Source organism: Equus caballus, chromosome 18, assembly GCF_041296265.1.
Source record: "Equus caballus isolate H_3958 breed thoroughbred chromosome 18, TB-T2T, whole genome shotgun sequence".
Taxonomy (NCBI): domain Eukaryota; kingdom Metazoa; phylum Chordata; class Mammalia; order Perissodactyla; family Equidae; genus Equus; species Equus caballus.
Genome location: NC_091701.1, coordinates 49,247,771 through 49,263,496, shown reverse-complemented (window position 1 = coordinate 49,263,496; position 15,726 = coordinate 49,247,771). Strand labels below are relative to the sequence as shown.

The window sequence follows — 15,726 nt, the reverse complement described above, 5'->3', positions numbered from 1 at the left end:
CAGGCTTGAGAGCTAGTGCTTGGCTGGCATCACATGGAATGCCCTCCGTTTATGGGGGGGTGGGTGCAAGGGGTGGGGGGGGCGACAGGAAGGAAGAAGTGTTCAACCTTGCTGATGCCTCAAATCTCAGAGTGCCTTATGATTCAGGCGATCATTTCCTATCCTACACAGTTCTAACTTGGCAGAAGATGATGCTCCAGAGATAAAATAAAGAAACAGTTTGGTTTGAGTTGGATTCAGCCTGTTCAGGAACTGAGTTGGTTGAAAGACTGTTTGGTTTTCCACCTCAAGGTTGCAAGGACTGTAAAACCAGATAAGGAAGGGAAAGCTCAGGTCTCTCTTTCCTTAGGAATCAGAGGCAAAGCCTTTTGAAGGTCTCTAAACAGGGAGCCTCTACAAAAGGGAATTGAGGGAACAAGAAGCTCAGAGACCCTCTTCCTCCACCTTCACTTGGTCACATGCCCGCTGATAAATGAGAGCATGAGGCGAGAACATTTAGTCCTTTGAGGCTTTTCATTTGTGTCTTTAAAACAGACTGAACTTCATTACTGACATGCCAAAATCCCTTGAATTGTAACTGGGGAGAAAATTATTATAGCTCGAGAATTTTGATATTCTCTAATTTCTCTGTCACTCTTCATAAAAAATAAAATCATTTTATTTAGAATTATTACTTAGTGGAAACTGGGAAATAATAAAAGATGATTTTTGTTCTTGAAAGCAATTTCAGTTGCTAAGCATGATTTCTCTCTTTTGGTCCATTACATTGAATTTTATGTGAAAGCTGAATATTTAGAGAATGGATTTTTAAAAACAAATCCTGTTTAAGAAAGCTCATAAAATCAAGAGCAAAACTAAGAACAAATGACTGGATACTGTTTCTGGGACTCTTTAATATTTATTATAAAGGTGATTCTGGATGGCATCTTTTTACCAGTACTGCTATTGTGGGTATAGAAATTTCTTTCTCTCAAACATTTCTTATTAATGTCCTGGTCTTATGGAGTCCTGGGTTTCAGCAGAAGCTTCAGAGGCAAGATTGAGGGCTGAGGTGGGGCTGCCTGTTTCTGAGGGCGTCTCTGGTTATTTGACTCTAGTGGCTGACTATTCGGGAAAGTTATCTTTGGGACTAACACTTTGGAGAAAAAAAGGCAAATGTCAACCTTTGGAGCACAAGTCCTCCCAAAAGGGATTATTGGATTTTCTTAGCATATTCTTTCTCCACTGGCTTCTAGACCTTTCCACTTGAAATGGATTCCTCCTAAACTATATTGTTCTAGAATAATCTTCTGTACATACAGGTTCTGTCTGTTATTCTCTCTGCTCAAGAACCTGTAATGATATGTTTTAGCTTCTCACACCAGATCATAATTTCTCTCCTAGGATTCATTCACTATTTCCTGCCCATATGTTGTCTAGCCAACTAAATTTTAAGTTACTTGAAAAGAAGAACCGTGTCTTAGTACAGAGTGGAGCACAAGAAGAGGCCCATACATACTTGTGGAATCAATATATACTTCCCTTTACATATTGCCACCCACCCCTCAGAGTGCTCCTCTCACCAGGGAGACAGAGATCACGAACGTCCCTCTGCAAATGACAAGACCAAACTCAGATAGTATTTGTCGCTTGCCCTGAGTTACAAATTATACAGAGAGGCAGTCAGTGTAGGATAATAGTGAAGAGCAATGATCCTGGAGCCCAAAGACTTGGAACAATTGTTGGTTTAACCATTAACCAGCTTTGTAGCCTTAGGCAAATCATTTACCTCTCTGTGTCTCAGTTTCCCCACCCATCTGTAAAACGGGACAATGCAAGGTCACATACCTCCTTGGGTTGTTGTGATGATTAAATATATAAGTATATAGCACCTGGCACACAATAAATGCTATGTAAGTGTTTGCTATAAATAATAATCATAAGTAGAGCTCTGCTCTTCTATTGGTTTAGTTGAAAGACATATCTGTCTAATAACTCAGGTGAGGAAGCATTTTTCTCTTTGTTCGCACTTAGAAATAGCAGCACTAAAGCACAGCATCATATTTGCGCAGAAGCAAAAAGCTTCCATCCTAAAATCTGAGTTTACACAGATGAGGTTTGTGTTTACTTGCCTTAATTTGTTGAGTCCAGTTGCTAAGGACAAGATTTGCTGTCTTTTCAACTTCGTTATCAAGCTATCGAAGACAAAAAGAAGAAAAAAAATTTTTTTGCTGTCTTCTTGTTGAGTCATGGTGCCGGCTTATTAATTCTGGCTTCATGACTATCACAATTCATAGGAATTTCAAAATCGTACAGTGGACATTTCTCGAGAAAAGTAGCCAAGCTATCTTTTCCCCATGTCAAGAATCTCTTGACAGGATTTAGCCTGAATGCATTTGGAACATATTTGTTTCTAATATGTAACTACGTAAAAACAACATAAATGTGTACAACCTGTGTGGAAGAGAATCTTGCATAATTTGGTATCATTTCCAGTCCCCGCATTTCCTCTTCAGCATCAATCCATGTGGACCAGACTTTAACACCACGAGAATCAGAAACAGTCCTAGCCGTGCTAATTTTACTAAGTGTCTCATTGCCCCTGAAGTGAATATTGCCTTAATTTCAAAGAGATTGAATTCTTAATCATAATTAACTTTATTTCCTGCTTTTAAGCAGCCAAAGGGACAGTAATAATAATGATAAAAATGGATGTAGGCAACCCTCTGAAGAGATCAGATGTAAGTTGCAGCAGAACCTTTTTTCCTAGACTACAGACCTTTTTTTCAGACCCACAGGTCAGCCATCCCCCAACCACTCTGAGATTTATCAACACCGCATTTTTAGTTTTCCAATTGATTAAATCTGGAATATACAGTTTATTGTAACAAACACAGTGAAAATAACTTTTGACTCTGTGTATGTGGCTGAAATGTGGAAGAAGCTTACTGTAAAAAAAAATTCTAACTTCTTATCTTTTGTGAGAGAGTGGGCTGCGGTGAGGGGGGAGGGTGGAGGTGGGGGGTATGCAGCAAGGAGGGTCAATGCTGCAAGGAAGATTACAAACTGGAAGAGCATTTTGGGAGAAGATAATAACATTAATTATCTAAAGCGCTGGGATAATGATCATAGCACTGTGCGTAATTTATGGTTAAGTACTAAGGAAATGCTGGTAATTATCATATTATTATGTGGTATGAAAAATATTTTGTGGTTAATGAAATATAGACCAGCGTTTGGTTTTTATTAAGTTGGTTTGCAAAGGGAGAAGATTAGGCTGCTTTCTAGTAATTACTGTAAATTTCCCCCATCACCCTAGCCTTAAGTAGAACAACCATTCTGGTAAAAACATATGTATGTCCACCCAAACATCAATTCCATTTCCTGACTCTGTTTAATGGGTTTGAATAAGAATTTTTTTGTATCATTTTTTCTCCATCAGTGCTTTTACAAATCCCCTCATCCTACTGACTTACTACTTTTAGGACCTGCTTTATCTGGCTGTGGTCACTTGAGACACCCCTTAGCCAAATGCCCCTTCCCTTCACAAGGACCACCTCTTGCTGCTTAGGAATTTCTTATGTGCACCTGGCCTTCAAATAGTGACCAGGACCCCACCCCTGTCGGAGCTAAGCAGCACTTGCTAAACACCCCTTGATGTTGCCTGCAAACACATGTTAAGGTGCTTCATGACTGTATGACACACAAATCAAAAGAAAAATGAGCACAATTGAAACTGCCCTGGAAGGAAAGGTACACAGAAAGACTAAAGGATATGCCATAAAGAGAACGAGGTGCCCCGAATGAACTGTTTTGGTTTTTTTTCAATTTTAAGGCTACTTGAGGATTACTCCTATTATTGCCTTTACATAATCCTAAACTGATAAGCATAGAAAAGCTTTCTTTTAAAAATTGTGTTTACAAGGGGGCTGGCCCCGTGGCCGAGTGGTTAAGTTCATGCGCTCTGCTGCAGGCGGCCCAGTGTTTCGTTGGTTCGAATCCTGGGCATGGACATGGCACTGCTCATCAAACCACGCTGAGGCAGCGTCCCACATGCCACAACTAGAAGGACCCACAACGAAGAATATACAACTACGCACTGGGGGGCTTTGAGGAGAAAAAGGAAAAAATAAAATCTAAAAAAAAAAAAAAAATTGTGTTTACAAGAAGAATATCTATTCACTGAAATACAATGGGAATACAAAAAATGAAATTAAAATAACCTCTAATTCCACTATGTAGAGATAACTCATTAACATTCTGGAGAGGTTGTTTCAAGTTTCTCTATGTGTATATACACATATTTGTTTTATAAAATTGAGATCATCATGTTAGATTTTCTCATCCTGCTTTTTCATTTAAGTATTCCATTGTTTGAGCTTATCATAATTTATGTTTGGATGATGAAGAAGTTTCCAGTTTTTCACTCTTATAAACAACGCTTTAACAAACATCCTTGTATATAAACCTTTGGGTTTGTGTTTGTTTTTATGATAAATTCCTGCAACCTAGCATTCCTTTTGGATCTCCTTTTACTTCTTGGGCTAAAGACAGAAATCTTGCTCAAACAGGGGAGAAAAGAAAGGTTTTGACTCACTGATTTTCTCTTCTTCTCATGTACACTCAGGACTTGATGAGTTGGTTTTATTGCTTCCAACTCAATTGCTTTGCCAAGTTTTCTGGAAATAGAACATAAAAGACACACAGGCATAGAATTAGGATTTATATCTACTTTCCAAATTATTTTCTGGGGAAATAAAATGATGTGTAATGGCATATCTACTCAGTGCAAGTTTGAAGTGGAGTATCTGTGGCACATCCACTTTAAGTATTTACGACTCCCTGTGGGATTGGAGCAAGGCTGAGGTGGGAGCACTCACTGATGCAGGTCCGCTGCAGATTTCATGCCCTCCGAGACCCAGGCCCAGGCACTGACGAGACAGCTGGAGGCAAAAACAGGGGGGGCACAAAGGTCGGTGTCATTTTCCCGGTACAGTCTGAGAAATAAACCAGCACATCTGATTCATGCACTCAGCAATTGCACTCAAATCTCTAAGCTTATTTCAATTTCTCCGTGGGATCAAATCCTGCCAACATATTTATTTGCACTATAGTCATTACGTACACTGCTTTTTTTTTCCGGTCATTTTTCATTTCAATTTTCATTTTCCATTTCATGTCTGTAGAAAATAGGAGAAATAGAGTAGCCAAGCATGAGAAGGTATTTAGAAAAGGCAGGAGATAGCATGCTAGAAGTAGAAGGCCCTTAAAAACAATCATTTCAGGCTCCTCATCTCACAGATCAATAAACCAAGGCTCAGAGAACCAATGTGAGGCAGGACTCGTGGCCTGCACACTGCTCTTGAGGTTGGGGTCTAGCTCCTGTTCTCTGCTGGCTGTTAGGACAACAGTATCTCAGTTTAACAAAAGGATAGCCCTGCCGTGTCCCTAGCAGCACAGAGGGAGGATTAGGAAGTGTGAGGCTATTTTCTCCCACAAAAGGGGCATAGCTCACAGTAGCCCAAATAGTTGGCCTTAGAACAATAAGCTCAGTTACATCAGGAAACCTCAGGGACAGAGGCCTCTGGAGACTTTGATGGAGGGGAGGGGACAGACTGGTGCCCCTACTGAAATCAGGACAGTACTGAGGTTTTGTCTCTAAGTGATTTAGATTGCACCCTGCAGTCAGAGAATGGGAGAAGTAGACCGAAGGGTGCCAGCTTTTCCGTATATCCAAAGCCAGGCACCAAACCAGGCACAAGAGAGTACCTACTGTATGCTTCCAATTATAGGAAATTCCAGAACAGACAAAACTAATTCATGTTGAAAGGAAGCAGCTCAGTGGTTGCTTGGGCCTGGGTGGGGGAGGGGTTGCAAACAGGCATGAGGAATCTTTTGGTGTGATGAAAATATCTATGTTTTGGTTTTGGTGGCAGCTACATCATGTATACACATGTCAAAATCAAACAAATCATATGCTTAAAATGAGTGCTTATTATTGCTTGTAAATTAAACCTCAAAAGAGCTGATTTTTTAAAAACGGAACTCAGGCACACTCTTGGGAAAGAATCTGACATTTGCCCCTGGGAGGAGCTGGGCAACAGAGCAGGAAGTTGGGGGCATTGGCCTCAGAGGGATCTGTGTCTGACTCCACATGCTCCTTTTTGCATCCTGCGTGACCTTGGAAGGATCACTTGATTTCTCTGATCCTTGCTTAATTGGTCTCTTAAAATAGAAATAATTCAGGTTATCTATACCAGTACCAGATTTTGGTACAGATAAAAGTTTGATCAATGTTTATTATTAAATATTGTTGTACTAATCCTGGTTAACCAAACATTCTGGACATGCCAACTTTTTGGGAGTACCGTGCTGGTGTCAGGGTTGCAACACATTAAGACATGCCCCTACACCCCTACACCTTTCATTCCATAGGAGGTTAATTAGAATCAAAATCCTAATGAACATTTATGGAGCTTTCACTCTTTGCCAAGTACTAAACATGCTTCTTGTATTATCTCATTTAATCTTCACTGCAATTATATGAGATAGGCTTTACTGTCATTTTAAATACACACTGAGAGGTAAAGTGAATTGCCCTAATTCACCGAGCCGATGAATGGTGGAGCTGGACCTTAAACCTGGCCAGTCTAAATAACATCTATCTACACTCCACCATTGTGTTCTGCTGGCTCTTTTGTGATCTGTAGTCTAAAATACTATCCTAAAAATCAAGCTCAAATTCAGAGCAATTTCAGAGCCATTATTTGCTGTTACAGATGATGCTTGAGGAGGAGTAGGAATCTGAGCTCCAGAGGCTTCATTTTTTTCTTTCCCTCTCTCTTTCACCATCAAAAGACACCTTTGCAATGGCACTGCCATTTTATGGTGATATCTACAAGCATTAGTCAAGAATCTTCATAGCAAATTATCACTAATGGACCACTGTTAGAATACCAATACTTTTCTTCTCTCCTCCCAAAGAAGGAATTAATTTCATCCTTAATCCTGCAATGTGTTGAGGAAAATGTGAACCAATATTTTTTTCAGCACCCAATGTGTTAATCTCTTTAAGTACCTTATCTCATTTAACATGCACCCCCTACATATGCACACACAATGGAGCATGTATCCTCACTCTATCTAACAGAGGAGGAAATCAGGGCACAAACAGGCCAGGTTACTTGTCAAAGGTCATAGAGTTGAGATAAAGTGGGATTCACATTTCCTGACTCCAAGACCTTCCAATGTAATAACACTGCTTGCCAAGTTAAATATCATCACCAAGGCCTATTATGACTGTGGCCTTGGGAATCACAAGGCACAGGATGCATTCAGCTCTGCAACTTGTTATCTGTGTGATTGGGGCAAGTTTCTTAAACTCTCCAAGCCTCAAGTCGTTTTCTGTAAATAGGGACAATAATCAGATTTTTCAAGGGCGTTTGTGAGGATTAAATGAAAATATCTACGAAAGCATTTAACACAGTGCCTCTCACACAGTATGCACCCAAGAACTGGAAGCCATGCTTGACATTATGTGCCTGCCACATTTAGAAAAGGAAGCTGGAATTGACCATATGTTACTTTTTATTTTTTTGTTGTTTGGTGAGGAACTTGGCCCTGAGCCAACATCTGTTCCAGTCTTCCTCCATTTTCCGTGTGGGATGCCGCTGCAGCATGGCTTGACGAGCAGTGTGTAGGCCCACGCCCAGGATCTGAACCTGCAAACTCTGCGCCCCTGAAGTGGAGGCTGCAAACTTAACCACTACGCCACTGGGCCAGCCCCACTTTTTGCTATTTTTAAGAGTGACTTTTCCATATACGTACTTTTTCTTTGTGCTCTGTAATGCTTTGCTCAGCTTGTTCGCCAGTTTCTGAAGTCCTTTGGCATAGGTAATTTCCAAGTTTGCCCTGTTCGGAAAGGGATAGTTCTTAGATAGGGTGCACTGGCCAGAAATCAGGCAAAAGAACACACACACACGCACACACGAAGGAGGAATCGTGCTGGCAATGCAATGCCTACGTAAAGAAGAGATGATTTATTTACTGTAAGGATCCTCTTGTTCTTAGGTGTAATCCTTAAGGATATCCAAGAGGATCCTACAAAGGGAGAGAGTTTTTTATTGAACTCTCTTGTATGCCAGTATTATGGGCTCAGTTGTGTCCTCCTCCAAAAGATGTTGAAGTCCTAACTAATAGTGCATGTGAATGTGGCCTTGTTTGGAAATAGGGTCCTTGCAGATGATCAAGGTAAGATGACATCATTAGATTGAGCCCAAACCCAATATAGTCATGCCCTTATGAAAAGGGGAAATTTGGAGACAAAAGCAAACACACACACAGAGAGAATGCCATATGAAGAGGAAGGCAGAATTGGGGGTGATGCATCTACAAGACAAGGAACGTCAAAGATTGCCAGCAAATGACCAGAAGCTTGGAGAGAGGTGTGGAACAGCTTCTCCCTCACAGCCCTCAGAGGGAACCAGCCTGGCCAACACCTCTCAGACTTCCAGAACTGTGAGACAAGAAATTTCTGTTACTTAAGTGACCCAGTCTGTGACACCTTGTTATGGCAGTCCTAGCAAATTAATCTAACTAGTAAAGAATAGACAACATTCCTACTTATCCTGGTATCAGATTACCTCTACGTTATAAGAGCCAGAAATAAAATGATAAATTATATGGAATTAACTAAACAATAGCTTTCTAATGGGAAGTTACAGCAGTGACCTACACCAGATTTAGAAATGAAGTTCTCTTACTTTCTATATAGGACAAGACTCAGTAGGGTGTCTGGGCATGCCCTCCAAAAGAAAACTTGGTTCTTTTGGATAGAGAATCACTCTCATCTTAAATTGATTTTACCATGTCATTCTTATAGGCTCATGTGTAGCTGAAATGAAGACATATTCTTATTCATCTTCTCATTTTTCAATGAAGATAATGAAAATGTAGGAAATTAAGCTCAATTTATATTATGTTTTCCTTCTTAATATGGAGCAGAGAGTCTTTGTTGCATATTTTTTGTCTTTTCATTCTACTTTCATTATAAAACATCTCTAGAATTATTTATGACTTCATTTCATTTGGGAAAGAATCCCAGAACTCTCCAGTAACTAATTTAATATTCACATGTTTTCACATAAACTCAGTGTTATAGACCAAACAAAGAAAGACAGTTCTCATTTATGAGATGGAATCTGGAGCTCATGGGCTATTGATCTATGGCTAAATTTCCATTCATTTTTCCCTGTTATTACATCTGTGCTCCACGTTATTTTTACTACTTTTTGAAAGAAAGAAGATCATTGTAGGATGCTTGTTAAGGCCTAGGTGCAGAAAACACCCATTTGGTATCAGACCTTGCCAAAGTATAAGGAAAGGTTAAGGCAAGTATTTTAAAATAATGAGGCTTGAGATCTCATCAAGATGGTGGCATAAGCAGACTCTGAACTCATCTCCTCCCATGAACACAATCAGTTCAGTTTTTTGGAAAAATTACCCTTAATAGAAAACTGAAAACTGGACAAAAAGAACCCCCACAACAAGGGACAGTCCTGAGTAAGGCAGAAGAAGCAGAAATTCCTTCTGAAGAGGAAATAAGCCATCTTAAGGAGCAGCAGAGTCTCTCAGCCAGCCAGGTGGAAGCCACCTTAAGGTACCCAGCCCTCCGTGTAGGATTGAGGTTTGGAGCGAGGGCCAATACTGCCATAAGCATCCTTCAGACTCAGCACAAATGAGAGGAGGGTCTTACTATCTGGTTTTTCTAGCTATTAACTGTAGCAGGGATACCCCAAGAAAAGCTATTGGCTGAAAGCCAAAGAGACCTGGGTCTTAAGGGCCCACACACAAACTCACTCATCTCAGCAACCTAAAATCACCAGAGAGAAGTCTGACAGTCCTTTGGTGAAAAGAGATGTACCTGGTGAGCTCTGGGTGCATCTCTGTGAGAGGAGAGACCTCTCCAGAGACTGAGACATTGGTGGTGGCTATTGTGACCTAGTCCAGGCATGCTGACACAGACCCCAGTAGACACCATTGAAATTCTTCCCCTGGCCTGTTAGCCCATGGGTCTGCCACACCCACTAGAGTGCAGATTTAATCCAGTTCAGCCAGGGCAAGCAGCCCACCCTAGGGACTGGCCCCTCCCAAGAGCAAACCCTCAGGCTACTTGTCAGCCTGTTTTGACTGGATGTCTTGATCCTCTACAGGCAGGTGAGTGTGCCTACCTCTGTGGAGCAGGGCCTGTTTGAGGACAAGGTGAACTGTAGGGGGCATTGGTGGAGAGGTGGGGGCCTCTGCAGTGGGGGATCAGAGTACACTCCAGGGGGTTGGGAAGTGTGCATGGACCAGGACTGTGTTGATGGTGTGTGTGGTCCTGTGGGGGGTGAAGCTTATCAGCAGCAGAAGACCTGTGCTTCACAAATAGGCATGAAAATGATCAGCCCCACCTTCCAAAACCTGAAACAATTGAGTGTTCCCTTGCTTTGTGCCAGCCTCACTCAGCTGTACTCCTAAGAGAACTGACAACAGCCTTGTAGGCCTGAGACCTATACCAACTGTAGGCCCCTGAGCCTAGGAACCAGCTACACTGAATATCTACCCAATTAACAGGAAAACTGCAACAGGAGTGTGCTGTTAGACCTTGTAGCCAACGGTGCTGAGGCTTCCCATACCGGATTTACAAACAGCTGGCCAGGGAAGGAAAGACTAGACTCCCTGGGTACCTGCATTAAGACCAACCCTGCCACAACAGAAGGACACAAGTAGCCCACAAAGGGGTCACTCCTTGATCATTTGGACTGGTCATGAGAGGGAAGCACACTGCTGGGTCTGAAAAGGCATCTCTTATATAAGGCCACTTCTCCAAGATCAGGAGGGCCGACTCACCTAATACAGTAATATAAGCACAGAGAAAGAGGCATAATGAGGAGACAAAAGAATACATTCCAAGCAAGGGAACAGGACAAAACCCCAGAAAAAGGACTAAATGAAACAGAAATAAGTGACCTACCCAACAAAGAGTTCAAACAAAAACTCATAAGGATGCTCACAGATATTGGGATAAGACTAGATCAACACAGTGAGCTCATCAAGAAAGAACTGGAAAATATAAAAAAGAACCAATCAGAAATGAAGAATACAATACTGGAAATGAAAAATTGACTAGAGGGACTCAGTAGTGGAGCAGAGGATACAGAAGAATGGATCGGTGAGCTAGACAAAAGACTAGAGGAAATCACCCAAGCTGAACAGAAAAAAGAAAAAGAATTAGACAGAATGAGAACAGTCTAAGGGAACTCTGGGACAATATCAAGTACACTAACACTTGTATTATAGGAGTCCCAGAAGGAAAAGAGAGAGACAAAGGGGAAAAAAATTTATTTGACGAAATAATAGCTGAAAATTTTCCTAACCTAAGGAAGAAACAGACATCCAAGTACAGGAAGCACAGAGAGCTCCAAACAAAGTAAACCCAAAGCCCACACCAAGACACATTATAATTAAAATGTCCAAAATTAAAGATAAAGAGAGAATCCTAAAAGCAGTAAGAGAAAGGCAACAAGTGACATACAAAGGAAAGCCCATAAGGCTATCAGCGGACTTCTCAGCTAAAACTGTACGGGCAAGAAGAGAATGGCATGACATATTTAAAATACTAAAAGGAAAAAACCTACAGCCAAGAATACTTTATCCATCAAGGTTGTCATTCAGAATGGAAAGAGAGATAAAGAGCTTCCCAGACAAGCAAAAATTAAAGGAGTATATCATCAAGAAACCAGTTCTACAAGAAATGCTGAAAGGACTTATTTAAGTGGGAAAGTGATGACCACAAATAAAGATAAAAAGTTATCCAAAAAAACCAGGCAGTAAAATCACTGGTAAAGGTAAAAACATAGTAATGGTAGCAGATCAACCACCTGTGAAGATAATATGAAGATTAAAAGACAAAAGTACTAAAATTACCTATTTCAAAGATAAAAGGATAATGGATAGACACACACAAAACAAGAGATTAGATGTGATTTCAAAAACATAAAATGTAGGAGAAGGGGAGTGAAAAAGTAGAGCTGTTAAAAAGAGGTCAAGCTAAAGAGTCTATCAACTCAATATAGACTGTTATATACATAGAATATTATAAAGGATCCTCATAGTAATCACAAATCAGAAACCTATAATAAGTAAGCAAATAAGTAAGACAAAAGCATATTACTAAAGAAAGCCGTCAAACCACAAGGGAAGAGACCAAGAGAAAAAGAAAGGAACAGAGAAGAACTATTAAAACACCCAGAAAAAAAGTAACAAAATGGCAATAAATACATATTTATCAATAGCTACTTTAAATATCAATGGACTAAATGTTCCAATCAAAAGGCATAGGGTGGCCAATTGGATAAAAAACCAAGACCCATATATATGTGCTGCATACAAGAGACACACTTCAGACCTAAAGACACTCACAAACTGAAAGTGAAAGGATGGAAAGATATTCCATGCGAATGGCAAAGAAAAGAAATCAGGCATAGCAATACTTAGACAAAATAGACTTTAAAACAAAAACTGTAACAAGAGACAAAGAAGGGCACTACAGAATGATACACGGAACAATCCAACAAGAAGATATAACACTTGTAAATATCTATGCACCCAACATAGGAGCACCTGAATATATAAAACAATTATTAACAGACATAAAAGGAGAAATAGACAGTAACACAATAATAGTAGGGGACTTTAACATCCCATTTACACCATTGGATAGATAATTGGAAGAGAAGATCAATAAGGAAACACTGGCCTTAAATGGCACATTTGACCAGATGGACTTAGTGGATATATATAGAACATTCCATCCAAAAAACACAGAATACACGTTCTTTCCAAATGCACATGGAATATTTTCCAGGATTGATCACATATTAGGCCACAAAACAAGTCTCAATAAATTTAAGAAGATCAAAATAATACCAGGCATCTTTTCTGACCACAAAGGTATGAAACTAGAAATCAGCTACAGGAAGAAAACCAGAAAAGTCACAAAAATGTGGAGATTAAACAAAATGCTACTGAACAACAATTGGGTCAATGAAAAAATCACAGGAGAAATAAAAAAATTCCTGGAGACAAATGAAAATGAAAATATGACATGCCAAAATCTATGGGATAAGAGCAGTTCTAACAGAGAAGTTTATAGCAATTCAGGCCTACCTCAACAATGAAGAAAAATCCCAAATAAACAATCCAAAAGAGCATCTAAGGGTACGGGAAAAAGAAGAACAAACAAAGCCCAAAATCAGCAGAAGGAAGGAAACAACAAAAATCAAAGCTAAAATAAACAAAATAAAGACTAAATAACAATAGAAAAAAATAAATGAAACCAAGAGCTGGTTCTTTGAAAAGATACACAAAATTGACAAACCCTTAGCTAGACTCATCAAGAAAAAAAGAGAGAAGGCTCGAATAAATAAAATCACAAATGAAAGAGGAGAAATTACAATGGACACCTCAGAAATACAAAAGATAAAGAGAATACTATGAAAAGCTATATGTCAACAAATTGGATAATCTAGAAGAAATGGATAAATTCTTAGAAACATACAACCTTCCAAAACTGGACAAAGAAGAAGTAGAGAATTTGAATAGACCAATCACCAGTAAGGAGATAGAAACAGCAGTCAAAAACCTCCCAAAAAATAGAAGTCCAGGACCAGATGGCTTCACTGGTGAATTCTACCAAACATTCAAAGAAGACTTAATACCTATTCTCAAACTCTGCCAAAAATTGAAGAGGAGGGGAGGCTTCCTAACTCCTTCTACGAAGCCAACATTATCCTGATGCCAAAACCAGATAAGGACAACACAAAAAAAGAAAATTACAGGCCAATATCACTGATGAACATCAATGCAAAAATCCTCAACAAAATACTAGTAAGTTGAATACAATACATTAAAAAGATCATACATCGTGATCAAGTGCGTTTCACTCCAGGGATGCAGGGATGGTTCAACACCTGCAAATCTATCAACGTGATACACCACATTAACAAAATGAAGAATAAAAATCACTTGATCATCTCAATAGATGCAGAGAAAGCATTTGACAAGATACAGCATCCATTTATGATAAAAACTCTAAATAAAATGGGTATAGAAGGAAAATACCTTAACATAGTAAAGGCCATATATGACAAACCCACAGCAAATATCATTTTCAACGGAGAAAAACTGAAAGTGATCCCTCTAAGAACAGGAATGAGACAAGGATGCCCACTGTCACCACTGTTATTTAACATATTATTGGAAGTCCTAGCCAGAGCAATCAGGCAAGAAAAAGAAATAAAAGGGATCTATGTTGGAAAAGAAGTGAAGCTGTCACTCTTTGCAGATGACATGACTTTATATATAGAAAACCCTATAGAATCCACTAAAATAAGTTTAGAAACAGTAAATGAATACAATCAAGTCACGGGATACAAACTCAACATACAAGGGCCAGCCCAGTGACGCAGCGGTTAAGTGCGCACGTTCCACTTTGGGGGCACCGGGGCCCTCTGGTTCAGGTCCTGGGTGTGGACATGGCACCACTTGGCAAGCCATGCTGTGGTAGGCGTCCCACATAGAAAGTAGAGGAAGAGGGCATGGATGTTAGCTCAGGGCCAGTCCTCCTCAGCAAAATTGGAGGATTGGTGGCAAATGTTAGCTCAGGGCTAATCTTCCTCGAAATAAAAAAGAAAAGAAAATCAACATACAAAAATCGGTTGCATTTCTGTATACTAACAACGAAGCAGCAGAAAGAGAAATTAAGAATACAATCCCATTTACAATGGCAACAAAAAGAATAAAATACCTAGGAACAAACTTAACCAAAGAGGTGAAAGATCTATACACCGAAAACTATAAAATGTTGTTGAAAAAAATTGAAGAAAACACAAAGAAATGGAAAGATATTCTGTGCTCTTGGATTGGAGGAATTAACATAGTTAAAATGTCCATACTTCCTAAAGCAATCTATAGATTCAATGCAATCCCTATCAAAGTTCCAACAACATTTTTCGCAGAAATAGAACAAAGAATCTTAAAATTTATATGGAACAAGGAAAGACCCTGAAAGGCCAAAGGATTCCTGAGAAAAAAGAACAAAGCTGGAGGTATCACATTCCCTGATTTCAAAGTATACTACAAAGCCATAGTAACAAAAACAGCATGGTATTGGCACAAAAACAGACACACAGATCAATGGAACAGAATCCAGGGCCCAGAAATAAATCCACACATTTATGGACAGCTAATATTCGACACGGGAGCCAAGAGCATACGATGGAGAAAGGAGAGTCTCTTCAATAAACGGTGTTGGGAAAACTTGACAGCCACATGCAAAAGAATGAAAGTAGACCATTTCCTTACATCATGCACAAAAAGCAACTCAAAATGGATTAAAGACTTGAATGTAAGACCCGAAACCATGAAACTTCTAGAAGAAAACATAGGCAGTACGCTCTTTGACATCGGTCTTAGCAGCATATTTTCAAGTCCCATGTCTGACCGGGCAAGGGAAACAAAAGAAAAAAATGAACAAATGAGACTACATCAAACTAAACCACTTCTGCACAGCAAAGGAAACCATCAACAAAACGAAAAGTCAACCTAACAATTGGGAGAAGATGTTTGCAAACCATTTATCAGATAAGGGGTTAATATCCAAAATATACAAAGAACTCATACAGCTCAACAACAAAAAACCAACAA

General features: G+C 39.6%; 1 protein-coding gene across 8 annotated transcripts in view; it reads right to left on the bottom strand.

Annotated features, from left to right (window-relative positions):
- Positions 1 to 15,726, bottom strand: part of NOSTRIN (nitric oxide synthase trafficking) — a 65,792-nt gene that overhangs the window by 27,181 nt on the left and 22,885 nt on the right. For 3 of the 8 annotated variants that reach the window (XM_005601564.4, XM_070241990.1, XM_070241992.1), the window contains exons 3-6: positions 7,807 to 7,890; positions 4,860 to 4,922; positions 4,577 to 4,658; positions 2,112 to 2,174 (exon numbers count right to left, since the gene is read on the bottom strand). In XM_005601564.4, coding sequence (XP_005601621.1) covers positions 2,112 to 2,174; positions 4,577 to 4,658; positions 4,860 to 4,922; positions 7,807 to 7,890 — 292 coding nt within the window. Of the gene's footprint in view, positions 1 to 2,111; positions 2,175 to 4,576; positions 4,659 to 4,859; positions 4,977 to 7,806; positions 7,891 to 15,726 lie in introns of all 8 variants that reach the window. The other 5 variants (XM_023623088.2, XM_023623089.2, XM_023623090.2 and 2 more) reach the window with 2 other exon arrangements.